Source organism: Amphiura filiformis, chromosome 7 (genome assembly GCF_039555335.1).
Source record: "Amphiura filiformis chromosome 7, Afil_fr2py, whole genome shotgun sequence".
In the NCBI taxonomy this organism is placed as follows: Eukaryota; Metazoa; Echinodermata; class Ophiuroidea; order Amphilepidida; family Amphiuridae; genus Amphiura; species Amphiura filiformis.
Window position 1 is genome coordinate 8735513 of NC_092634.1, and position 27798 is coordinate 8763310.

Consider the following 27798-nt stretch of genomic DNA (forward strand, 5'->3'; position numbering starts at 1 on the left):
TATTTTGGATGTTAAAAATTATAACCCCACTACATTTGGTCTAAAAATTCTATGCCCCCAGTATATTCATGACACACCCCCCTTCCGAAGAAAATGTCAGCCCCCTAATGGCTTGCAATGCGCGTTTTGGGCTTGTGGTTTGAATTATTTCTGACATGGTTTACTTCCGGCACACACCGTTGGGCTACTTTTGCACCCCACTTCCGCACTTAATAATTGTAAGAAATAGCAACACTTGTTCTCTCCGTTCTTACACGCTGAAGACCCGGCTTACGTGAGGATTTGCAGGTAAAATAATTTCTCATTTCTGGTAAAACTAGTGCATTTTTCATTTATTTAAAGTAACTAACGTTGTCTTTTATTGAAACTGCACTTGGCATTTTTTTACAAACGATGGAAATTGACGGAAAATGCTTTAAATTTGGATCCGATTTTGCCTTGCAGTTCAGTAAATTGCCGATTGTACATGCATGTGTAATACATGCAGTAGCATGAGTGCGTGCAGTACATGCATGCATGTTGTGCATGCACCACCGTACATTAATGCTATAGCCTATGACTGTTGAAGTTGATGTTGTATAAACTTGCATGCTTAATTACACAATAATTATGTGCAACGGCCACTGTTTTAAAATAATGGTTAAAGAACTACTGAAATGCTCCTGAACCTCCTCTGCTGGTGAGCTGGTCAGCCTGGAGCTGGAGAAGTTATTTTTAAAAATCATGTAATACCACCTAGTCACGATTATGCACTTTCAGTTTCCCACGCGTTTGAACGGGAATTGGATTGCGTACTTTTTCGATGTCTAGTGAGCAAATTTTTCAATATTTTGAGAAAATGATGTCAAATTTTCTATTCTATATTGTTTGGTAATAATGTCTTTTGCCAATAGTATGTTTAAAGTTGTAATTTTGTGTTTTGATCGCAAAGATCGGATATTTTCGTTCGATTCAATTCTGAACCCTTCGCAAGGGTGCCGATTTCGCAGAACTTTGACGATAATTTTGCGTTTTTGGACACTAAAATGCATTCGATCCTTAATTTTGTTTCAACCGAGTCTTAAATTAGCAAGCACAATAAGGTTGGTACCACTTTTATATACATTGATAAAATTTTAAAGATTTTTTTTCAAGTTTCTAACGGCAAGAATCGTTAGTGTGTATTTCCCATTGACATCCAAAATGGGAAATACGAGTCTGATGGACATAGGAGCGGCGTCCATGAGACTCAGCGAGTCTAAATACCACCCCCCAAGACTGAATGTGACTTTGACTTTGTCTTTAGTACTGGCCAATTCCACCGTTACGGACGTTACAGATACATGCAACTTGCAACTTTTAAGTGAATAGCACACATGTTTGCTGTTAGGATAACACTTTATTTCTTTGTATGCTTTAGTGCACACTCTATAAATGTTCAATATAATGAAGCAATTTTGTTTTGGCTTTCTTAGTTAATTAGCTACAGAAATTAGAAACGAGCGTTACGGACGTTACGCGAAAGTGCCTGCCATTTTGACAGATGGTACATATCCTTAAGCTTAAATCTCCATTCAGTTCTGTGTTTTATTTTTTTCTGTTAACTATACTCAGCAAGCCCTGACTCCATTCTACATGTTCTATGTAAACATGAAAAGCAAGTTTGAAATTAATACTCCTGTATCGTCCTACACTGTTAATTTAGTGTTACGGACGTTACATTTTATCTCAAATGTAACGTCCGTAACGTTTTTCATAATGAAAAAAAACTGTCAAGGTGCTTCCTCAGATTTTACTTACAATTGATTGTCAGGAGTGTAACATTTTGGTCGAGCTATGAAAACCATGTTTTTATGTACATATTTCTTGAATATGAAGGTCTTTACATCATGATTGCAGCAGTTTGGCTTCAGGAATATAGTTTCAGGGCTAAAAGAACACCAACAGACTGGTAATTTCTTCAGAAATTTGAATTATTGCCAATTAATTAATTCTGTGTAACACTCCTGACATTGACTATTTAGATAGCTGTAGCAAACATGTTCAAGCAATGGCAAATATTTATGTTGTTTTTGAGTTCCTATCCCAATGCACTAATAAAATAAAAAGTAATGTATGAATATTGCCAACTTGGTGTATGAAAAAAATCACATTGAATTCTGATGTAACACTCCTGACGAGACAGAATTTCTCTTTTCAACCCGCTCTAAAAAGAAAACGGTTTTGATATCATGCAAGTTTTATTTTTTCCAAGTTTGGCCTAAATGTTGCTTTTACTTTAAACAGACTGAAATAGATTATTACTGTCATCATAACCTTACAATGCTACACAATCTGGCGAGAAGTGATTTTTGGAACATGTTTTATTTTTCGCACCATGTAGTCTTCACATGTGCCTAAGTAGACTATAAGCGACTAATATGAAAGAATTTGGTACTTACTAATAGCAGACACTTCACAAAATGCCATGAAAACCCATGCAACACTTTGCAACTTGTATATTTTTTACAGTGCATGATTAAAAAACAAGTACCTCTTTTCTTGTCACGCTAAAGTGTAACACTCCTGACCCTATGGGGAAGAAAATTGGGCATATTATTTTTTACATGGCAGCTATGACACTACAAATTGCTGTGGTTAAAGAGAAAATCATAACACACTTTTTGAAAGATGAATTTTTTTGCTGGTCTTTTTCATTTGCACAGCAGGCATCAAAAACCAAACGGTGCCATTATTTTTGACTTTACCCATATAAAATGATGCAGTTTGATGGCAAATTTGAATTCACCTGGCATTCTACATTGTATTTTTTCTGACACAAAAAATTAATTTGGTAAAATACTGGCACATAGTAATAGGTATTAGTAAGGGTCATCCACCAAATTAGCAACAGCACTGATGCCCCACCAGTGTTGGCTTGGGAAAGGAATATCTGTTTTTTGACTTACAGACTAATTTTTATACCCCTCACAGGGGTGGAATTTCGGCGAGAGTCCGAGAGTCGACTCTCGCAGAGACTCCCGTAAAAGTCCTATTGCGAGAGTCCATGTGGACTCCCGCTGGAAATTATCGGCTCAGCGAACTTACGTTTTTCCATGTTTACAACAAGAGCAGTTTCCGATTTTAATCAATACTACCAATTAGTCAATAGCTGCAATGACATGGAAGTGAGAGTATGATGACACATATGGTCGTGCGTTATGAATTGGGGTATTGGAAAAGGTGGAGGCGTTACATTTTTTCATTTTATTCAGGACGTTTTGTCCTAGATCTCAAGAATGGAGAGGGGTACTGAACTAGTTTTGGTCTCATTTTGTTGCTTATCTATCTAGCTCAAATTGAGGAAAGAAAGAACTTCACACTTTATTTACTTCTTGAGATATTGCAATTCAAACGATGTGAAGTCAGGGGTGGAGGATCCTACGGTTGAGGATCCTACGGTTGAGGCATGTGTTAAAGTATAGGGAATGTTGATTTTTAGCGCCTCACAAATATATTTTTTTACTGTAACTTCATAACCCAGCAAGGATTATGTACCATTGTTTTGGTATTTGGTCGCATGTCACAAGTTTTTACCCTAAAAAAAGGTGGAGGTGTTACAATTTTTTGAATGTAGGGCGAATGAAAAATGTCATAGTGAACCAACCCCTTGTCCTATTGAGCTACTTTGGGTCTCATTTTAAAGCTAAAGAACAGGGCTAAAACTGTGTAAACTAGTACTGAAAAGTGAGTCAAACTAAATAAATGGCATCAGCTGGAATTGAAAATTGACGGGGTGGAGGAGCAGGTGGGTCAGGAGCAGGTGGGTCAGGAGTAATGTATTAGCATCTAGGAAAATGTAAGATTTCCATAGTGTTGGTTTGAATAAATTGTATCTTCATAACTCCTTGTCATATTGAGCTTTTTTAAAATGTCTCATTTTAGAGCCAATTACTCAAAGAAACAAGATTGACTTCAAAATTGATCAATTTCATATTCCATATTAGTTTCTCATTACATTTTGTACCACGGGTTGCCTCTAAATGCACAGAAGTCAATGCAATCACGTGCAAAAACTGCAAAGGTCCATATCTCCTTTAATATTCACTCTATCATGATAAATGTATGTATTTTCTGAAAGGAAATTGCACAAGGAAACTAATTTTTGCATTATAAAAATGGTAGGACGTAGTGTTGGGAAAATATGAATGATTAATTAAATTTTAATTTAAAAATATCAACTTTTTTTGGCACACCCTGTATATCGGGTGAGACTGATGCATCACTATGTTGTGAACATATCCTAGCACATTGGACAAAATCCAACTTCAGATATTTGTTGTGGGGTATTTTATGTGAATAAGGTCCAATTTGAGAAAAACGCATTTGAAAATTTTGATTTACATTGCGGCCTATGGGCTAATTAGTTATTAATTAGGCAATTACGCCAAAACGATAAACATTTTTGAGGTAAAAATGGTATGAGATGTTGCAGTTTTACAATTTCTATAACATATTAAAAAAAAATTTTTTTGACCATTTTGACCATGTAACACAAAATGGACCACCTCGTGACATGCGACCATTTATGTCTAGTTTGAAATTTGACCAGTTTTACTCCAAGCTAAGTTGGTTTGTTGCAAGTGTGCTGCATTCTGTGTCATGGTTTCTAGGCTTTTCCTATACATGTACGTTACTGTGTTAAGTATTCATTTATGCTCCGACATGTTCTGAAGGTCATATTTACTTGAAGGAGTTACCCTACTGCTGTAAAAGTTAACATTTTTTGGATGGAAATTTGATGAGGAATTCAAATATGCCATTGGTTTTTGTGTAGGTCATGAAGGAAAAAAGTTTTGATTGATTATGTAATAAAAATCATAAAAATTATGTACAACTTTTGAACACCCTGTATCTCAGTTGGGCAACATAACTCATCATTACAAGTTTGCTTTTTTTGAAAGCCTACAATGTTATTAGCACATCTAAAAAGGTTTTAGCAGAACAGGTGTTTATGTTAGTATATAAGAGAGGAACAAAATTATATACTTTTTGAACCAAAATTTAACTTTTCCACCCTATATGACATTTGTGGCACCCTGTATATTGACCAATTGTTTGTATGTGTGTATTCCTGGTACTCTAAGCTTGACAGTGATATATAATTTTATAGGGTTTTGATGAACAGTTTATGAATTAGATAAGTCTAAGTACAAAAACATGTAAATTGTTCAATTTTTTAGTATGTAACGCATTTGGCCCCCAATTCATGACGCACAACCATGTGGCTGTGTGTTTTGAACTCGCCACCCTTAGCGTTACATCACAAATATTATGATTTTTTACACCAATCAAGTTTCAATTAGAATATCTCCACAACTATCAACCCTAAACTAACAAAAGTATACATTTTTGGAAAGCTGAAGGCAAAAGCAATTCAAATATACACATTGCAACTCATTGTACAGGGTGACCTTGAAGTTATACAGGGTGGAATAAAAAAATTCCAAATAAAAAATGGGTCACTTAATGCATTGCCTATTACTAACTTGCAGTTGTAAACTGAAAGTAAACAACATTGATTTGGTTAGAGGTTAGGGGGAGCCTACTGACTTTGGAAGAAAAAAAATCACAGCTGTTTGGTAATCTCGGAATACAGGGTGTCCCAAAATATGTTCAATTTTTTTTACAATTCAACATATTTTGAACTGAAACATTTTACCCCTAACCCATACAGAAAAAGTAAGTCCATATTTAGATTCCTCATCAAATTTCCTCTCAGAAAATGTATATTTTGACTATGATAGGGTAAGTAATTAAAAATTTACAGCAACTTTCAGATTTTGAAGACATCCGCATCACTTACTACAGTGTTTAATATGAAAACGGTTAGTTTTGTACGTAAAAGTTTGTATTTTATAGATTAAACCAATCAGAAAGTGTTCAAAATGATTAAAAACAATTAGCAGAATTAATAATCTTTCAAAAGAGCTCTTAACCATGTCTGTAGCCCATATGGATGCAAAGATATGATCAGTTGATTCAACGTGCACACACAAAATCTTTATTTCCCATAGACTTTGCACATACCGCCACCGCCTCAACCGCCACCGCCTCAACAACCACCGCGGCCATTCTGAACTCAACAACTGTACCTTCACTATCTTAGCTGATAAACAATTCTCCTTTGGAGATCTGTTAGGGCACTCATTTAGCTACAAAATGACACCAAGCACACTACAATACCTTTTGTTTAAGCAGAGATATAACAATTTGAACGAGTCTCGATTTGGAAAAGCGTAACAAAACCACCATTTTTGGGTGGCGAGTTCAAAACGCGTGGCCATATATTAAAAACTTAACTTTGTCAGTTTATTTGTTAGTTTGTTTGTTTGAATGCATTTTACGTAGGCCTACATGGCCTACCTTTTGGACTCCCGCAAGATTGTACAACGAGAATCCATTTACGAGAATCCATGGACTCTCGCAAAACTCTCTTGCGAGAATCCACTTGGACTCCTGTGGCACTTTACGAAATTCCACCCCTGCCCTCAGAAAAGATGCGTTATCTCCATGTTGTTTGAAGATTCAGGGGATTATTTTTTGAGTATCATAAGCACTAGTAGTAAGTCCCAGAATAATGTTAAATAAAAGTTTTATTGTATTTCTTATTTTGTGTAATGAACTTTGAAATGTAAAAATAGGCATCGGGGTTAGTTGAAACTTTTGCGGTGGGGTTAGTTGACACATGAAAATTGCATAGAAAAATATGGTTAAAAATTTGACTTTAAAAAAATTTGTAACATGTTTACCATTTCTTCAATATTGCTTTAATATGGTTAAAAAGCAATAATAAAAGCAAAAAGAGCACACAGAAAGTACATTTTATAATATTTTAGGCTTCTCATATTTTGGTCCATGGTGATACTCGTCACCTTGTGTCCAAAGTATTGACCCGCATTCCCACATATTTATTTTTTCACACTGATTGTATGTTAAAGGGTGCCTTCAAGGGAAGTATAACCCTAACAACACAATAATAATTATTTTGAAATTCTTACAAGCCATGTTTCAACTAACCCCACCCTATGTTTCAACTTACCCCAGGGGTGGGGTTAGTTGAAACACTTTTTTTCAAATTTTCAAATTGGATTATATGAATAATCATAAACAGGTCCAATAAAGTTTAAGGCTGTATTATTTTGTAGCATGTATGTATGTGTTTATACTGATATGGTTAGTGTTTCTTGAAAGTAATCGGTTTGCGTTAAAAAGACGATTTTGTGAAAAATGTTTCAACTAACCCCAATCTCCCCTACTGTCACCTGTTTTCTGAAAAACATTTCAAAATTGCTTCCAAATTGCTAAGGAGGCATGTACATTTAATTCTGTGACAAAAAACGAGACCAAGTTTGCTTTATTTTTGTTGTTTTTGATCATTTTTAAAAATGACACTAACTTTTTGTTCAATTTTTCCAAATTGAAAACCTTAGGCGACATTCGTCTACCTCCCATCCGATTTACCTAATGAACTTTTTTGACTTCATTTTCACGTAGTTCACATAATTCCGCTTCGTTTTGGTATATTTATAGGTATGTGTTATTTAGATTAAGTGTCTAATTGTTCTTCAAAAATGATGGAAAAATGCGAATTTTACCGAATTGCAGGCCTTCCTTGTGGTATTTTTTGCGTCACCTATCAATCAACATTCGGGTTGTATGCGCCTTATCTAAACAAATACGGCGCGCCGGCCATGTTAACTTTTGCGTGCCTTTCGCGCTATGCAAGTGGTGTACAGTGTGATACACGTTTAAATTCGCCACAGCATAAATAAGTAAACAAAAAGTTTTAAAATACCTGCATATTTTCAAAGCTCATTTCATCTTCGCCGATAACTGTCTACCTCCCGGGTGATTTCCGTCAATTTGTACAACATTTTCGTAGCATTTGTGTACAAAACCGTTTTATCTTTCATATTTGTGATTTTTACGATTGTGTTATTTAAATTACAAATACAAAATTAAGTTTAAGTATGATGCTTTTTTTCCCAACTTTTTACTGAAATTGTTTAGTTCAAAACACACATACTATTTTTCATCTAAATAATCTTTGATTTCCTTCTTTTTTTTGTGACATGCAAGTTTACTAGTTTGGAATGCTAATTTGAGAGAGTGATAATTTTTCGTGTTAAAATAAAGAAATTAGAGCTCTTCAAACAGGGAAATGTCATGGGCTGATTGTTCTCGAACCTCATTTTACCTTCCCAAAAAGTGTCTACCTCCTGGTCGATTTACGCCAATTGCACGGATTTTTCGAGGTATTTGTATTCAAAACCTTTGTATTGGTCAGATTTTTGAATTATACTGAATGTGTTATTTCAATTACCGCAGAAAAATGGACTTTAATACTGTGTTTTTTCCGACATTTTTACTGAAATGTGCCAGTTCAAAGCACACGCTATTTATTCATCCAAATAAACTGGGATCTACTTCTTTTTTTGCAACGTGCAAGCAAAGTGCAAGTTCATTGGGTTGGCATGATAATTTGAAAGTTTCGTAATTTTTGTGTTAAAACAAAGAAATGAGAGCTCTCCAAACAGGGAAATGTCATGAGCTAATTAGTATGCATAATTGGCCACGGAGCATTACGCGCACTGGTTGTTATGCATATTTACTTTCACACAGAGCAGCGTTTGAGCGTGCTCACGACTGACTGATAAGGACAGGGAATATGCGCGATGTGCAAAAAACGTCGAAAATTGCAAATTTTTGGTACAATCGCGCATTTTATGTCTGACCGTGAATTTTAAGATTTGCCTTAGACTTAGTTAAATAACCATTTTTCAAGTACCCCGGATACTCATTTTCCAAAAACCAAAAGTTTTTACTAAAATCAAAGAATCCATAATATTAATGATCTGCAATGCGCAACGCAATTCTCTTGGTCGGGCTGACGTCACAAGGGGAAATGACCTTGACCTTGTAAAACCAGTGTGCGCATGTGCAGTTCCCCTTTCTCGAGCTGGTTGCTATGGCTATGCGCGCACTTGTGCGAAGGGGACAATGTTCCCGGATGTCTGACCGAGTGAATCTATATTTTAAAAAAAAGTACCGGTATAGAAAATAGGCAGAAAGAAATATGTACCGTATCTAAAAGAAAAACAGCAAAATTTCTTTAATTGCATATACCGTACTGACACGAGTATAGTCCCACCTTCGTTCGAGTAAAGTCCCACCTCCAAATTTTCGAAAAATTTCAGAAATTGAAATTATTTATTAAAGTTATTTATTTTTTCGGCTTTGGAGTGTCCCAGGACCTAGACCTAAATGCTAGGGTCATTCATGGTTGACCTAAAAAAAAAGAAATTTCAAGATGTTTTGTATTTTTAAATTGAAAATTGATAATTTGTATTCATGTCATACGGTACTCTATTGATGATTTCAAAATGCATTCAAATTCATCCATGAATGAACCTAGCATTTAGGTCTAGGTCCAGGTCTAGGTCCAGGGACACTACAAAACCGACAAAATAAAAACTTAAATATAAAAAAGAATTTTTTTTTGTTGAAATTTTGAAAAATGTTCACCCAAAAACTGGGTGAGATTATACTCGCGTCAGTACGGTATTTGAACTTCCTGGGGAGAAAAATCACACATTTATGCAATGCAAATGTGCTTTTTACAAAAATGTGCAATGCAAATTTGCGCATTTTCAAAAACTGTTGCGCGCATTTTAATCTAAAAACAGCATTTTCCCTATGCTTAGCTTAGTATAATAGTTAAAATGAGGCAAATTCAAACTTGCCTTTTGCATCATTTTTAAATTAAAGCCCTTGCCTTTCAAGAGTAAAGAAAGCCAAAACTGAGAATTGTTTATTCATAGCAGTATTTTTTGTCACTATATCTACCCATATTGAACTGAATAGGAAATCTGTCCAGGGAAGAAATGCATCGTGGGAAGTGTAAGATATTCTCTCTCTAGTAGACAGGCAGGGGTAGACATAAGCAGTGGATAATCAGCTGCCCCAGTGCCCCTTAGCCAGGATCTTGAAAAAGTGGACTTTTTACCGGGGGCAATTTTGTGAAAAGTGGACTTTATTTGATTTTTTGGCTTGCTTTGCTACGCTCATAAATTTTGGGACTTTTTATTTACCTTTGCAAATTAGGGAAGTGCGTCGCACCCCTGGCTATGGGCCTGGCCATGTGGGCCATCTGCGAAAGTTTCCAGGCATTCAGCTGGCCCAAGGGCAAATCCAGTGCCCAGGTTTGTTCAGCAAGTTTTACGGAGCAATTTATATTTGGCTCATAAAGTACACAAGTCAGGAAAGTTCAGTCAGGATTATCACCAACACACAAATTGCAGGCCTTCCTTGTGGTATTTTTTGCGTCACCTATCAATCAACATTCGGGTTGTACGCGCCCTAACACAAATACGCGCCGGCGCCATGTAAGTTAACTTTTGCGTGACGCTTTCGCGCTATGCAAGTGGTGTACAGTGTGATACACGTTTAAATTCGCCACAGCATAAATAAGTAAACAAAAAGTTTTAAAATACCTGAATATTTTCAATGCTCATTTCATCTTCGCCGATAACTGTCTACCTCCCGGGTGATTTCCATCAATTTGTACAACATTTTCGTAGCATTTGTGTACAAAACCGTTTTATCTTTCATATTTGTGATTTTTACGATTGTGTTATTTAAATTACAAATACAAAATTAAGTTTAAGTATGATGCTTTTTTTCCCAACTTTTTACTGAAATTGTTTAGTTCAAAACACACATTTTTCATCTAAATAATCTTTGATTTCCTTCTTTTTTTTTTGTGACATGCAAGTTTACTAGTTTGGAATGCTAATTTGAGAGAGTGATAATTTTTCGTGTTAAAATAAAGAAATTAGAGCTCTTCAAACAGGGAAATGTCATGGGCTGATTGTTCTCGAACCTCATTTTACCTTCCCAAAAAAGTGTCTACCGTTAACATTACTGGGGCCCGACTTGAATGAACTTGTACTGGTTGTAGAATAACATTTAAGGAATCTGAATCGGGATCGGATCGGCCCGATCTGCTAATTTTCAGATCGGAGATCGGCAGATCCGATCTTGGGTTGGATCGGCCAACACTAGAATATTTATAGGTTAATAAACGTGTATTACTTTTTAGGAGTGAAATTGTACAAAATAATGCACACGTACTGAGATGTTGATCAGGGGTTCAAATTCGCAATCAATTGCGGGAACCAGTTTAGGTTCTCCCAAATGGCTTTTGCGAGAACCTTTGGTTCTCATCAGAACCAGGCTTTCGATTCCCACAAAATATTGAGGAAAAAAAAAAAACAGGTAAAATCATAATACCCTATAAAAATAGGTGGGAATTTGTATGCAACTTACTATAACATTATTAATAACAAAACCAAATTGATTATCTTTAAGTTTTTTTGTTAAAAGCAGCTGTTTCAACTTTGAATCCTGAAAGTAATTTTTAGTTTACCGAACGTAAAATTTACAAGGAATTTATGGAGTATTGATTTGGACAACAAAACAATTGAGAATCATTCAAAAATAAACTACTCACCAGACTAATTTTAAAACTTTTTAATAACCATGCAAAAAAGTGAAGTCATTAGGGGCAGATGATGACTCAGATGATTCAGACATGGTATACACTAATTTACTACAGCATAGTACAATATTATTTTGTACACTGTGACTGTCTACACTGCACTGATTACACAGCAAGCTCAGCAACTTTCTTTAAGCTTATTAAACTTCGACTATCGCTGTGACTTACATGTACCTATCATGCATTAATGAGACCTCAACATAACATTCATGTATTAAATATAGTGCAGTTTAAAAGGTTTTACACCTGTATGAGTTCTAATTTTGGAGAATTTGAGGCCACGGATGACAATCTGCTACTGAGTGCTAGCTACGCGATGAAGAGAGATGTCAAAACATGAAAATATACCATATACCGCAATACCCCTTATTTCACTCGATATCTATTTACATCTATTCATACCTAAATTTATTACAAATTTCCTGAAATGTTCGCTGAAAATTGCTTAAAATAGCTTTTGTATGTACTGTTATATGATTCGCAATTTTAAACCATATCTTTTCAAATGAAATGCAAATTAAATTAAATTAAATTTATTCCACGCATTATTTTGTACATCAGGTACAGGGTGAGCATGTGTGTTTAATAAACGATTAATTATTCATGTTACGATTAATTATTCATTTTTACCAGACACTTTCGTAAGAAAGAGGTGCTGTGGTTGGTGAAAATAGGCAAGGTCATGGTGAAAGTGATACAAACCAATGAAGAAGACGCTTTCATTACTAGCGAGGTCACAGCTATTATTATGGGGGTGATCGGTTGTAAACACTAAAATGACATGGGCCATGGATTTCATGCTCACTGTGCTTTCTGTTCGTGATCGTACAATAAATTGACAGCTAAAATGATGAAATCTTTGCCTTTTCCCCCAAACATTTCAGAATTATATTTTTTTATGCACTAATGATGTTATTAAGGTGAGCACATGCGTGTAATTTATATAATAAGCTTTAAATTGACGATGCCATTTACGATTAATTATTCATGTCATGATTAATTATTTATATGACCTGACTCTTTGGTAAGAAAGAGTTGTCATGATTGGTGGAAATACGTGAGATGAAAGTGATTTAACCAATGACATAGACGCTTTTATTACTAGCGAGGTCATATCTATTATTATGGGATGGTGGGTTGTAAACACAGGCATGCAACAGGCCAGGACGAAACTTTCACGCTCTGTTCGTGATCAGAGCAAGTAATCAACAGCTAAAATGATGAAAACTTTGCCTTTTTTCCCCAACATTTCAGAATTATATTCATGGATTAATGAGATTATTAAATCACATTTCCGTTGCAGTAAAAAAAAAAAAAAGGTAAAAATAACACAAAATGTGATCTTAGATTTCAAGCTTGTGCGCGAACCAATTTTGGTTCGCCCAGTTGCAACCCGGCGAGAACCTTCACGCGAACCGGTTCGCGGGTTCGCGTCGGATTTGAAACCCTGTTGATGCGTCTAATGCACGAGCCCCGGAGGGGGGAGTGCATTAGACGCATCAACATTTCAGTACGCATCTCAGTACGCATCAACATCTCAGTACAAGTGACTTCTGTGCCTATGACTTTGATTTGTGTTACTCTACCTTCTCTTCTTAACTTCTTCGCTTCTGCTGCCAACATTCCCCTCTTTCTCTTCATTTCTGCGGGTAAATCTGTATATACCATCACTTTCCGTTCAGGCACATACCCTCTGTTTTTTTATTGTTCCAGGATCCAGTTCCTGTCTGGAAGATGTCCAAACCTGACAATTATGGAGTCCGGGCCCTTTCTTTGACCACCATAATTTCTTCGAGGCAAACGATGGGCATTGACAATATAGAAACATAAACATCTGTGGTACATAAAAATCTGTGATTAGGAAATTTCTAACCACTTCATAAATAGTTTTGTCTTTCTATTCTTCAGCTCCATAGAACAGAAGATTAAGTTTTCTGTCGTGGATTTCACTGAGTAAGAGTTTTTTCTCAATGTCTTGTTTTAGATCCGTAAGCCTTTTTTCTATATTTGGAACTGTTTCATGTGCTAGCTCATTTGTTTGTTCTGAGTCCCTTGTTACCTTTTCTTCTAGGTTTCGTATTGTTTCTTCATTCATTGAAACAGATTCATTCAGCTTGTTTACTTGTGACTGTAGTTTATCCATTCGTTTATTCAGCGTGCTCGCTAACCGTAACATTATAGTCTTTAGTTCGGTGTTGGACACGGTATCGGGTCCATCCTTTGTATTGCCCGCCATGTTTCTACTCACGTACTGTATACACGTACTGCCTGGTTTCTGTCCTCGCTGTTTTTGTATCTCAGTTGAGTCAAAATTCGATGTCCCGTGTTTCAACTGATTTGGCTTTCCACTTCGAAGATTGTATGTACGATTCAGATTGATTTTGTTCCCCTGCATACTATTTTTTTGATAATTTAAGTAGGCTCGGTGGCCGAGAAAAAATTACCCACGTCCGTCCATGATGGAGTCCGGTTGCCAGGGCGCTTATTTTTTACCTAATTTTTCCGTAAGGGGTGTTTATTAGAGACGAATTTATGTATGTTATGAATGCAGAAAATGTAACTAAATATTGCAAGTTTACACAGGACTTCTAATCTCCCAGCTATTTCACTTTATCGACATCTGTCTGTCACTTCAACATTAGTGGAACCTTTTATCAAATTGACAATACCCTGGAATTGGAATGAGTATACGGTACATCTAGATTAATAATGTCTTCAGTTACCGAAGTGGACATTTAAATCAGAAAAATGTCACAGAATTTCACACCACAAAGGCTCCCGCTAGCCTTCAAAAACTCTCGGGCCCAATTGGACGCACAACTGTAAAACCTGGTCGGAAATGTGCGTCCCACAAAATTTTTAAAGCGTCCGTATATGTATGTTAATGTGTTGGGCAACAGGGAATACAATTTTACAAAGCCCCGATTGCTGGTATTGCATCGAAGTTTGAGGCAAATATTTGACTATTTCCTTTCAGATTCCTGATGAGATTTTAAAGATTTATTTTATGTTAATATTATTGTCAATAACAAATTACGTGAATGAAACTTGCTGACAATGTACGATAGTTTAGAAAGTTGTAATTTTGCTCTCATCTTTGAAAGCTTATCACGTCTCGCTGCCGTAAGAATTTCTTTCATTGACTGGTGACCCGGAAGTGTTGAAAAATGGGAGTGGTTAAATATGAAAGGTCAATAACTCGTTTACTGATTGGTCCATTGGTTATGAATATTAATTAAGCTTTATTAGGAGATATTTATGATGATGAAGTTGGTAAGCTTATAATCACTCATTTTTGGGCTGAATCAACTTGCGTCCGACTGGACGCAACGGGTTGATGAAAATTGTTGAACATTGCGTCCAGCAATACAAAAATACGCCTGGACGCAAGAATTTGCGTCCAACGGGAGCCTTGGTTTGGCCCTGGACATAAGGCAGCAATGATTCATACACCTATATTATACAATGTATGGCTAAATGTAAATGTCAAATGGGTATCACTTCTACACGTATGCCAAATCTGGGTTAAGCTCAGTCAGAATATCTGTGATGTGATGTGTTGCCAGCCTGCAGCTCAGTTAGATGTGTTAATAATGTTTTATTTTGATGGTGGGTTTCTTTCACTAAATATTTTTGTCTTTGTCCATAAATTGTAAGTAGTAAAGCATTAAAGCAGGCTTGTAAGAGCATATTATTATTGGCATTGGTGATCACTAATTAATTAGTTCACATTATTTTACTTTTCTATGTTATATAATTATAAATGTTTTCCCAGGATATTTTTTCAACACATGTAGGTCACAAATCCAAATGGTTTCATCTTCTGTTCTGTTACTCATATTAAAAAATCAGTAGTTTTACCAAAGTTTTGATTGAATGGTTCGTAATTTATGAAGTGAATACAGTTTGGTACCCATTCACTGGCTTTTTTTAAAGTACTTCTTTCAGGGGTGTGAGACTTCAGATTAAAATCTGAATTCAGATTTTTTGATCTTGATTTTTATCTCTTTTTCTGCACTTCCTCTGTACAAAAGTATAGGAGCTTTCCAATTTCAGACTTTTTCAGATTTTTTCAGATTTTTTTTATCTGTGGCTACTCACACCCTTGTTCTTTGAAATTATTTGTGACATGATCTGCTGCAACCAAGCCATATTAGGCAATATTGAAATTAATTTGCACGGTTACCAATTGTGAGGTACCTATTGTGGAAGACCATCAAGATCCATTGCATATTTTTTTAATTTACAAAATGATGCTTTGCATACTTAGTTAACGTTATGAGCTTTTATAATGCCAATTTTAATTTGCTCCCTGTTTTTGCCTTTGATATCAATTTCACAATTATCGCCTTTGGCTATTTAAGATCAGATTGCATCCAATTTTACTGAACTACATAAAGTTACACATGTGCAATCTGCAATCACTTGGCCGTGTGTTGAACAGAAGGGCATGCTATATTTAGATGAGACATCCCCTCAATATGGCAACTGGTTTTGTGCCTCAGTGTGACATTAACAATTGCAGGTCATGTTTTAATTCCTGGCATGCCAGCCAGCTAGGATGGGGATGCCTCTGCAATCTGCACGTGCACATAGGCTAGATCGGTGGATGGCAGTGAAATTGGATTTGAAATACTCAGCAAAAGTTTTTGATTTTTTTTTTTTTTTTTTTCGGTTTTATAAAATTATGTTATATAGGGCCTATAGTTTGGACTAAAAACATGTGCATTTTTTCAGGAAATTAAACTTCTTTTTTAAAAGAAATCAGAATTTACCTCATAGGTTCATAAGGAAGTAAACCGACTTGGAAGCTAAAATCTGGTACCAGTATTAAAAATAAGTTTGCACCCAGGGTTTTGCACCCAATTCGATTTGCATGATCTAATATTCATAACTGTGATTGAGGTCACCAGACAGACTAAAGACTGACAGCATGCTGGCACGTGCAATAAGCTACATTGCCCTGGGTCAAAGCATTGTACACATACACCCAGCAGTATATTTCACAATACGTAAAGGTTGAAAGTTATCTAGCAAAAAGATCAACGATATGTGAGGAGAGAGAAAGAGAGCTATATCAATTTTGTAATATTTGTTAATGAGGTGCTTTGATTGATCCATAAAAGCAAGATATGTTGTTGTAGAATATTTGGTATGACTATGAGTTACATTGCACGTGGATATTGTTTTACACAATGTGCTCCATGGTTGGAATCTGAGCAGGCTGTGCTCTACATGAGTTAACCGGTAATTCAACATGCCTAACTTAATTGTGGGTTCTTATTTTTCATGTGTAGAGTTGACATTTGGGAGAATATCATTCTTATGAAAAATGTTTTTGCAGGGCTTCATCTATAATTTGATGGAGCTATCTTTTTACACTCCTGGACTTGTCTAGGAGCTCAAGGAGCTCAATTAGAAATTGTCAGCATCAAAATCACAGGAACAAGAAAGAGCAAGGTGCTCAATAAATAACTTTCAAATAGTGTTACATTGAGCAAGTCAAGGAGCTTGGGGAGTGATATGAGCTCCTAAAAAATAAAGGGGCAATGTAGGAAATTTTGCTTCCTTTCTGATCTCAAATTAGCCATTTAGTTTGCACTCCCAAAATATCCCTGTTGCTATACAACCGTCAAAGTGCAGTGCAAAATCGTGATTAAAACTTTGAAATGTAAGCATGCTTGCACTACATACTTTCATTTTGAAATGACTTCACACATGCAGATATTGGGTTTCTCTTTCAATTTGAGCCAAAATTCCATCCCACAATCCAATATGTGTATTGCGTAACAATAGATACAGTTCGGAGGTTAATCCATTTCATATAAATGTTTGGAACTGTTATGTTTCTTTTCAGATTCCTAGCTACAACAACCCACATCAAAACTCAACATGGTTAAGGTTGGAATCAACGGGTAAGTACATATTTGAAAGGCTAAAAAGCACTATAAATGAGACCTGCTCCGATAAAACCCAGACAAAGTCACCAAAGCTTAATCTAAGGCCTAATTCTGGAAACAAAATGGAGTGCTTTCTTGACGTGTTTCTAAACAATGGTGGGTGTCAGAGGGTGACGGCATATATAGTAGTACTTACAGGCAAATGTGAATAAAGGATTTGAATATGAAATCAGTTAGAACAATATCGTAGCCTTTTCTGCCGTCGGTCTCTTCACATTATTATCTAGCTTGCCTAAATGCAATACATTAGAATTGAAGTGTTGTGTTCTTTTGATGTTTTTCAGATTTGGCCGTATCGGTCGTCTTGTCCTGCGTGCAGCCCTCGGAACACCAGCGGTAGAGGTGGTGGCCATCAATGATCCATTCATCAATTTGGATTACATGGTGAGTCAGTGTGATAAATATATTAGTTCTAGAGGAAGGGTTGAATGAGAGTTGAATCACAATCAACTTTGTGTCCCTTCTTTAGGGAGTTCTGAACCCCTTTGGCATGTTCTTACCATTTGTTTAAAAGTACCAGGTACTTTAGACTAATTGAATTTTAAAAAACAGGAAAAATAATTTGGTGATTTAGTTGCAGTGCCAGTGGCTTGGACATTTTGTTCTGCAGTGCCTCTTTTATCATCCTAAATTATGGCAATTCTTTCAGATAGTTCCTATTCATTTTCTGACAAACCTTTATTGCTCATACAAAAATGACTGTTGTTCACTGAAATGTTCTTGGTATGCACATGTACATGTGTCTTAAAAAGTTAGCTTGTGACATATTTGGGGCTCGTATCTATATATATTGCACAACTCACTTGAAATTATCCAACTCTTCTACCTTTTGGCACTAGAAAGTGAGTTCCAGCCTAGATGTTTGTGAAATAATACAAACCAACAAAGTTCTGTGCAGTTTTTTCATGGGGAAATAAAAGAAACAAGTATCTCTCGGTCACAGAACTTGCGAAGATTTAAAAAATCCAATGTAGAACACGATTTTCCCTTTTCCCCCTGACTCAAACTTGGTTAAATTAAGCTTGAGATGGTTAAAGCTTTCAAAACTTTTTCTTCATACATTAACATTTCACTAATTTAAAGAATAATCACGTAATTCTTCAAAGAATTTCTTTTAAAACACATTTTTACCAATATTTATGTTACATTTTGTGATCTCATTCTTCCTACCAGGTGTACATGTTCAAGTATGATTCCACACACGGCACATTCGATGGAGAAATCAAGGCAGAAAACGGTCAATTGTTTGTCAACGGCAAGGGTATTGCTGTCTATGCAGAGTAAGTAGCCAGGAATGGGCTATTCCGCTATTCCAGTTGAAATCCATACACCCCCTGTGGAAAACATGACCTTAATCTCCTACACAGGGGTGTAGATTTCAAATGGATTTGCCCGTTCAGGTAACCCCCATTTGAAATTCACACTCTCTGTGTGGAAGATTAAGAACATGTCTTAGGGGTGTATGGATTTCAAGTGGAATAGCCCATTGTGCACCAGAACAAAAGCATTTGGAAATAAATGGTTGCAAACTTTGTATTGTCAAGAAATGAATAATGGAATTGTTGTAAAGCAGGTACCAAGGTTATTGCCTGGTTTACTGAACTATCAAATTGACAGTTACAAAGATGATATATGTTTCAACAACTCTTCCTATACCTTTGTACTGGAGCCAACCGTTGTTAAACCGTGATGAACCCACACTTTTACTGTAGCGTATACGCGAACGCGAGCGAGACTACGCGTTACGCGAGAGAGACTACGCGTTGCGAGAGAGACTACGCGTTACGCGAGAGGGCGTAAAATTCGTCATGCCTGGAACCTTTGTGCGTATGCCAGCTTACAAGTTGAATTCAGTATTTTTCAGGTAGCGGCTAAACATTGCTGTTTTGATTCTGTAGTTTTATTGCTGATATCAAAAGAGAAATCATCAAAGTTTTTGTAAGGCTGAGTGGCAATGATTAACTGACATTCCTCGTAAAATAATCGTGAATTATACGATATTTAGCTTCTTTTCGTTGTTGAAAGGGATTCAATCATGTTTCATCGTTGCTCGGGCAGCTAAAGCTGCCCTCGCGAAGTAAACCACGCAGACGACGCGGCCGCATCGTTGTTAAACGGTGATGAACAACGGTGAAACATGATTGAATCCCTAATTGTGCCATGGTGTTTATTGGCAATTGAAAATGGTCACTGATTAAGCCCATTGCATTTGCCCTTGCATTGTAAAATAAATATGGTACTTGAGAGCATGACATTTGGCAATGTCTTTTTGAACTGGAACTAAACCCATTGACTATCCCCTTTGTGAATGAGGAACTGGTTGTTAAAAAAAAGAAGCAAAATAGTATTTTTAGGAGTCATGTTAAGAGTTTTCATGACTGAAAAATGAAAGCTAAGAGATTGAATGGACACTGTGATCCCAAAATGGGAAATATATTGACAGATGTTTGTAGGACACCTTCTTTGACCTCGCTATGCTTCATAAAATGCATTGTGGAACGGATCTGTGAATGAAAGAGGAAGCAATACAGTAAAGATATAGGCAAACATGCATAGCAGTTGGTTTCCTGAAGTTACCAGTTTTGACATATGTAACGTGCAGAAATCCCAATAGGAAACTCGGGGAAAGGCAAATTGTAATTAATGTATTTTTGGCGAAATGAACAATACAGCAAAATACCTCTAACACCACACAATTACCAATGTGTAGACCTGAAACCTTTCTCTTTTTACCTGATTTCCTCTTTTTTTTATTCTGAAATGTATGCATTATTTGTTATTTTCAGCCTAATTTGAGCTTTTTTTAGCATGATTTTGCACTATTTTCCTCTTTTTTAAAGCATTTTCCTCTTTTTTTTACAAATAGTCAGTTTCAGGTCTGAATGTGTATTGAAAAGCCAGGTCATAGAATGTGGCCGTACTTGTTTAATGACAATAATTCAAGTACAAAACACCCATTTGTATAGTTTGTTGTTGGGCTGAAAAAACATTCTATGTGCATTTGATCTTTGAAATCAAAATTTATATTAAAATTTGATTCCAGGACAAATCCAGGAGCCATCCCATGGTCCAAACATGAGGCCGAGTATGTAGTAGAATCTACTGGTGTGTTCACAACCATTGAAAAGGCCAAGGCACATATAGCAGGAGGAGCAAAGAAAGTCGTCATCTCGGCCCCTTCAGCAGATGCACCCATGTTTGTCATGGGTGTCAACGAGAAAGAGTACAAGAAGGATATGAACATTGTCAGGTAGGTTGGCAATAGTTTTGTGAATAGTGTAATTGAATTCATACTCCCCCAGTGGAAGATATTTCCAAACATTAAGTCACCCATATAGAACTCCACTCTGACAGTTATTACTTAGATTATTTCAGATTATTTGTTTGAGTAAAGAATAACAAAATTAAAATTTGAAAAAAGTATTTTCTGAAATGGAAGATGAAATCTCCTTCCACAATTTTGAAATGAAAAATAACAGTTGTTGCTACATTTTGTACACCTCTTATTATAAGCTGAGATGACCCATTGTAGATTAATTTTATTTAATTAAACATTCATCTAAACCAGGCCAGGTGCTTGTGGTCTCCTGATTATTAATCCAATTTCACGATGTGATGTAAAATTTCATTAAAACAGATTAGAAGAGTGATGCCAGAACAATAACTGATGTATTCATTACCATCAATATACAATTTGTTTGTTTTAGTATGTGTCATGATCAAGGGGAATGAGTTGGTTGTCACTAAAGATATTGGCAAAAACAGTTTTCAAATTCTTTTGTTTTCAGCCATTGATTAATTGCTTATAACTCGGTAACCAGATTTCCAATTTTGATGGGGTTTGCATCAAACTGTAGTATTCGTAAACTGCCAGAAAATGATGTAAAAATTCAAATCCCCTTGATCATGTCACATATTATCATATTATTTTGGAAAACAAGATGTAATTTTCACTTTTTCACTTTCCCTTTAAAAAGTTGATCGCAACGCGGGCACATCCCCTAAATCTATAGTTTGTTTCACCATGTTGCCGTAGAAGATGCAAATAATTCTCATCTTTTTTTTTCTGTTTGTAATTTCTCCCATAGCAATGCATCCTGCACAACAAACTGTCTAGCGCCACTTGCTAAAGTAATTGATGATGCATTTGGTATCAAGGAGGGGCTTATGACTACAATACATGCATACACAGCAACACAAAAGACAGTAGATGGCCCCAGCGCAAAGGTATGTACACTTTTAGGAGCTTATGACCAGTGATGTAACACAGTTTCTTTGTGCTGGCATATCAAGTCATATAAGTAGCAAACTTGACTAGGGTGTCTTGCACAGAATTGCTCTAAAATGATACAGGATGTTATGTTGATAAGAAAATCTTCCCTGCGATGTTATAATTTTGCTAAAAAAGCATTTGTTGACTCCATTGAAATGGTACGGGGAAATGTTTTAGGCGCTTTTTAAATTTCACAAAATAGCCAAACTTAAAATGAAAATAAACAGTTTGTTTTACTACTGTGTATCCACTGTATGGACAAGTGGATTTTGTTTATGCTGCTGCTAATATATCACTGAATAACTACTATTAAGCAGAGTTGTAGCTCCAGTGGGCGGTGGTGGGTGACAGAGCCCACCACTCAGCTGCAATTTTGGCATTGGAGCCCACCACTCAGAATCAAAAATTGCACAATTTTGTTGAATTAGTCAAGAATGACAACAAATGGCCAAATATGCAAGACTTTCAGCAAATGCCACCCAGCACTAAAAATGTCCTAGCTACAACCCTGACTACAAGCAAAGTTTTTCTCTACCTTAGCGCTACTGAAGTTTATTTAAAAGAAATGTTGGTACTTTTTTTTCTCTCATAGAAACACTTAATTACCAGCTAACTGTGGTCCAATTTTAACAAACTAGGTATTATATGAAAGGTTATTGTAATAATTATCTCTTAAACTGTAGGTATCCCAGATCAAATCTGATGTTTGTTTTAAATGTTCCTACTTAATCAACATTTGGGTTTTTGTATGTTTCCAGGCATGGCGTGATGGCCGTGGTGCACATCAGAATATCATCCCAGCCTCAACTGGAGCAGCCAAGGCTGTAGGCAAAGTTATTCCAGCACTTAACGGGTAGGTTACTTCATCATACCTTTAAGTAAATTATATGTGATGCAAACATCACAGTGAGATACAGCAGAAAAAAAATAACCAAATGCAACAAAGGCAATTGCCTTGGGTGCCCCATGCCTTTGCATTGGTGCCTCTCAAAATGTGTAACTTTAGATATATTCTTTAGCATGGGATTTTCCTCCCAAGTTATGTGATCTGAAAATTCAAGTAACTAAAAGCTTCAAAAAAATAGAATATGGAATATAAACTTCCAACTGCTGTAAAGTAAAGCAACATCGTACACTTATTGATTACAGAGGTTTTGTCATCAAAATTTGTCAGTTCTGGTGCAATAGCGAACACACTGCATACGCCTGATTTTTCAATACTTTTTTCATTATCTGCGACTTCGATATGACGATTTTCTTCAGATAGTAATATCGGCGATATTGATTTTATTGGATAATCGATTTATTGATTATTATCGATATATCAAATGTCCTTACATTTGTTGTACTCTCTTTACTTTTTTCATTCGTTTAAATTTGCTTTAAAATAATTTTGTCAACTTATTTATTTTACCAACAGCAAATTGACAGGTATGGCTTTCAGGGTCCCTGTACCAGATGTGTCAGTCGTTGATCTCACAGTGCGTCTGGATAAAGCAGCCAGCTATGATACTATCAAAGCAACTGTAAAGAAGGCAGCTGAAGGCCCTCTTAAGGGCATCTTGGGTTATACAGAGGATCAGGTAAGGAATTAGTCCATGCCTCATAATAAGCTCCCATAGTATATCAAGTCTTTGGATCTCCTTTATAGAACCCATGCCATTAATATTCCTTTTGTGCGTCACCTTTATTGGTCTCAATATTCAAGTGCAAATACCGCTAGGTTTGTTTATTTCTTCTTTACCCTGGGTCCATATTCAGGGGGAAATTTAAGTATCACTCTGTTCTTCCATACATGGCCCAGCTAGGCCAGCAACAATATAAATAAAACACATCAAAAAGACTTACGATTACAGCATGAACAAAGGCTCTAACATACTACACATTTTACATAATCAGTAGTAAAATCAGTTTACGTACACATGGTAAAAATATCAGATAAAAGTCTTAAAATGTTGTGCCATCATAACTAAGAAAACTCAATTTTCACATAAAAAAAAGGCATAAACCTTGTACCCTAAATAGTAAAATTGACATTTTCACAAGATAAATTTAAAAGTACAATTTACCCTACATTCATGCTCCACTACAATCCGCTTGAAGTTGTTATAATTTTATTAAAAGAGGAGATTGGACCTTGCATGTAAGGTGCTACAATGTATATAAATCGCAATTTTCATATTTAAAATTTTGCACCTTTAAACATTTATGCAAATTTATTGTAATTGGAGCCCCTTATTAAAAAAAAGTGGGCAAGTGGGGTGCAGCCCGTTACTAAGAAGACCGGGTCGTTAGAAAATCCGCTATTCAGAAAACCCATTATTCAGAAGGCCCGCTAGTCAGAATTTTCTGAGTAGCGGGCCTTCTGAATAACTGACTTCCTGAATAGTGAGCTTTTTGTTGAATTTTATGTAAAAGTCCTGCTACTGAAAAGGGCCCGTTAATCAGAAGGCCCGCTACTCAGAAAATACCTGTTACTCAGAAGATATGTGACATGATCAAGGGGAATCCGCTTGAAGTTGTTATAATTTTATTAAAAGAGGAGATTGGACCTTGCATGTAAGGTGCTACAATGTATATAAATCGCAATTTTCATATTTAAAATTTTGCACCTTTAAACATTTATGCAAATTTATTGTAATTGGAGCCCTTATTAAAAAAAAAAAAGTGGGCAAGTGGGGTGCAGCCCGTTACTAAGAAGACCGGGTCGTTAGAAAATCCGCTATTCAGAAAACCCATTATTCAGAAGGCCCGCTAGTCAGAATTTTCTGAGTAGCGGGCCTTCTGAATAACTGACTTCCTGAATAGTGAGCTTTTTGTTGAATTTTATGTAAAAGTCCTGCTACTGAAAAGGGCCCGTTAATCAGAAGGCCCGCTACTCAGAAAATACCTGTTACTCAGAAGATATGTGACATGATCAAGGGGAATGAGTCTGATGTCGCTAATATTGTTTTTGAGATATTGGCAAAAACAGTGTTCAAATGCTTTTGTTTTATATTGTTTTCAGCCATTGATAAATTGCTCATAACTCAGTAACGAGATATCAAATATTCTGATGGGGTTTGCATCAAAATGAAGTATTCGTAAACGGCAAGAAAATGATGTAAAAAACTTCTAATTGAAAATTGCGGACATGTGACTCATTCCCCTTGATCACGTCACGTATTTTCTGAGTAGCGTGCCTTCTGATTAAAGGGTTTTCTGATTAGCGGTTCTTTTGGTCAGCAGGTCATTTTAAATTAAAACAAGTCCGCTTTTAATAATGTGACAAGTTTTCTGAATAGTGGGCCTTCTGAGTAACAGGTCTTTGGAGTGATGGTTTCCCCCCGGGCAAGTGAAAACAAACTTTGATAAATCAGTGATTACCTTGGATCTCATTTATTGGCTAACAGGTTGTGTCTCAGGACTTCCGTGGCGATAGGCAATCCAGTATTTTTGATGCAGGTGCAGGTATTTCACTCAATGAAAACTTCGTCAAGCTTGTATCATGGTAAGTACAATTAGCACCAAAAGTACATTTCATCTCATCGAATCAGCCAGTATTTCATTGGGTGTGGCTTTAAATTGTGAGCGTTCTGTCAAGGTTCTGGCGTACGAAAGATGTGCGCAAACAGCTTCCTCAATGCATTGACGTCACTGACTTGCCAATCAATCAGATCTCCATTCCAGTGTTTATACAATGGGCCATTCCAGTTGAAATCCATATTACCCCCTATAGAAGATAAGGCCTTAATCTCCTACACAGGGAATGTGAATTTCAAATGGGGTTACCTGAATAGGTGGTAACTGTATTTGGAATCTACACAACTGTGTGGGAGATTACAGCCATGTCATCCATAGAATAGACTGTTGATGGCAGGTCTTGGTGCCAAGACTCAAACAGGTTTCAAAATAATGCAAAACTGATAAGCATCTCATTGCTAGTGAACAGACTATCATAACAGTAAAGTGTAATTCAAAGTTTATGAGTTCTTGAATTAGAATTAACAAATTTTTACATTTTCTCTCTTTCTTTTTATCACAGGTATGACAATGAATTTGGTTACAGCTTCAGAGTGATTGACCTCATCCTTCACATGGCCAAGCAGTAAAAACATTTTAACCACCTAAACAAATATAGATATGAATAATATTGATGAGAAAATATTAAGTCATTTAGAATATATGTAGTTGGAATCGAAACTCTTGGGCAATGGTGTTTCTAGTTTTTCTTCAGTTTCTTCAATTGCTAAGCTAATCGAATTGACTGATGTATGTAAATAGTTGTGGAACACAGCAGTACTGGCCGTTGTAGTGTCATGATATCTCATAATCTGTGGCTTGCCATTGCTTAATAAAGTATCTACTCGGTAATGGGTGCAAGAAAACTAAAAATTGGTTGCTGAATTTGTTGATGGGACCACAGAGTGAAACAGACCGGGGTCGAAAGCCGCGAAACACCATTTCACAAGAGTTTCATCCCCTATTTTTGCATGACTATTAATCCAAAATAACTGTGTGACTTCAATGAGAAAGATTTTTTACTATCGTTTGCCATGAAATGTGTGCATATTTCTGTCAATACTTGGGAATTTAGTTGTAATGGTAATCATGTTTGCGTCGGATCAAGCAAGTTTATTTTCATTTAGTGGGTTTGTTAATAACTAAAGGCATTTTCTCATGCTTTTTTTTGGCACCTGTTCATGCAAAAAAAGGCATTTTCTTCTACAATTAATAGCAGCCTTCAGTTTCACTTGCATCAGGTAGGTTCATTAATGGGCATTACCATTATGTTAATAAGCCTACCAGAGTTAGCCTAGTATCAAGACAGAGATTATACAACATTCTGAATAAAGCTATAATAACTCGATGAAGTCTTGAACATAGGCTAATTTGGTGTAGACATACATGAAGGATAAATCTGTTCACCAATTTGAAATTTAATAAGCAAACTCGAGAACCTACCAATTCTGATCAAGCAGCACTTATACGAGTTAGTGACACTAGTTACCAAATGATGACTGTATTGGATACTTTTATGTAGAACTTCCACCTTGAATGTAAATTATTATGTGCTCTGTGCTTATTACTCCCACCTTTGTGTAACCATAGTAATTTTGTGGGTCATGACCTCTGAATGACATTTGACCTGCAGGTCATCTGTTAGCTTGCATTTGTGATACACTTACAAAGTTGGAAAGTGTGGATTTCGATAAGAGTGGGGAAATTGTGCACATAGAGTACACACCAATCATCAACTTAGTCGACAAAGTCATGTAATGTTAAAATAACGTCATAAAATTTATTACATTGATATAAAAACTGTGTTGAAAATAAGATATACACAACTACAACAAAGTCGAAGTACATCTTGCACATTCTCGTAGTGAGTAAAACATGGTCAGTAAAACAAGTTTGTTGTGTCTTATAGCAGTTGAAAATTTAAGTTATACAACTTAAAATAAGCACCAAAGTGAATTTATAGTACCGTAGTTGAAAATATAATTTTTTAGTACCTGATATTTAAATCTGTCCAACAAAAACACAACTATGCTGATAGGCTAAATCCAGATAATTATGTAGAGGTTATTGTCTTTCTTATATGTGTCCCCTATAAGAGTGGAATAAAACAATCTATAATGGTAAAAAAAAGGATGAATATAACTGACGAGTTTCTTTTTGTGCCTGCTGTAGTATTTTTATAGTGTTTCCAATTTTTCCAGAATCTATTTTCCACCCAAGTTACAGGCTGTATCAAGTATTTGGTACTGTTAGTTTTTAGTGTATATTGACAGGCCTAATCGGGGCAGATTTAACATTGGGCCTGGGCACAGGGCCCACAAATTTTTGCCCTACCCACTTCAACATCACCTTATGGTGAGGTTGGGAAACTAAAAAATTTTGATCTTGCCCAGGGCCCTAAAAAGGTAAATCTGGCCTGATGAGCTTACTTCAATATACAACTCTTGAAAGGGCAGGATTTATACAGTATTATGACCATTCAT

At 36.0% G+C, this 27798-nt stretch overlaps 1 protein-coding gene across 1 annotated transcript; it reads left to right on the forward strand.

Annotated features, from left to right (window-relative positions):
• Window positions 1–182: 182 nt before the first annotated feature.
• On the forward strand, window positions 183–27445 carry LOC140156701 (glyceraldehyde-3-phosphate dehydrogenase-like). Its single transcript, XM_072179635.1, has 10 exons — window positions 183–288; window positions 17439–17496; window positions 17826–17925; window positions 18715–18821; window positions 20585–20791; window positions 21630–21768; window positions 22573–22667; window positions 23235–23397; window positions 25207–25304; window positions 25839–27445. Exons 2-10 carry the CDS (start codon window positions 17474–17476, stop codon window positions 25903–25905), a joined length of 999 nt encoding a protein of 332 aa, XP_072035736.1. The 5' UTR covers window positions 183–288; window positions 17439–17473; the 3' UTR covers window positions 25906–27445.
• The last annotated feature ends 353 nt before the right edge of the window (window positions 27446–27798 follow it).

Bases quoted from the DNA above. Each gene is read 5' to 3' on its own strand.
- LOC140156701 (XM_072179635.1), top strand. From the start codon at position 17,474: ATGGTTAAGGTTGGAATCAACGG. The intron at 17,497-17,825 runs GTAAGTACATAT...GATGTTTTTCAG, and splicing joins GTTAAGGTTGGAATCAACGG to ATTTGGCCGTATCGGTCGTC. The intron at 20,792-21,629 runs GTAGGTTGGCAA...TTTCTCCCATAG, and splicing joins AAGGATATGAACATTGTCAG to CAATGCATCCTGCACAACAA.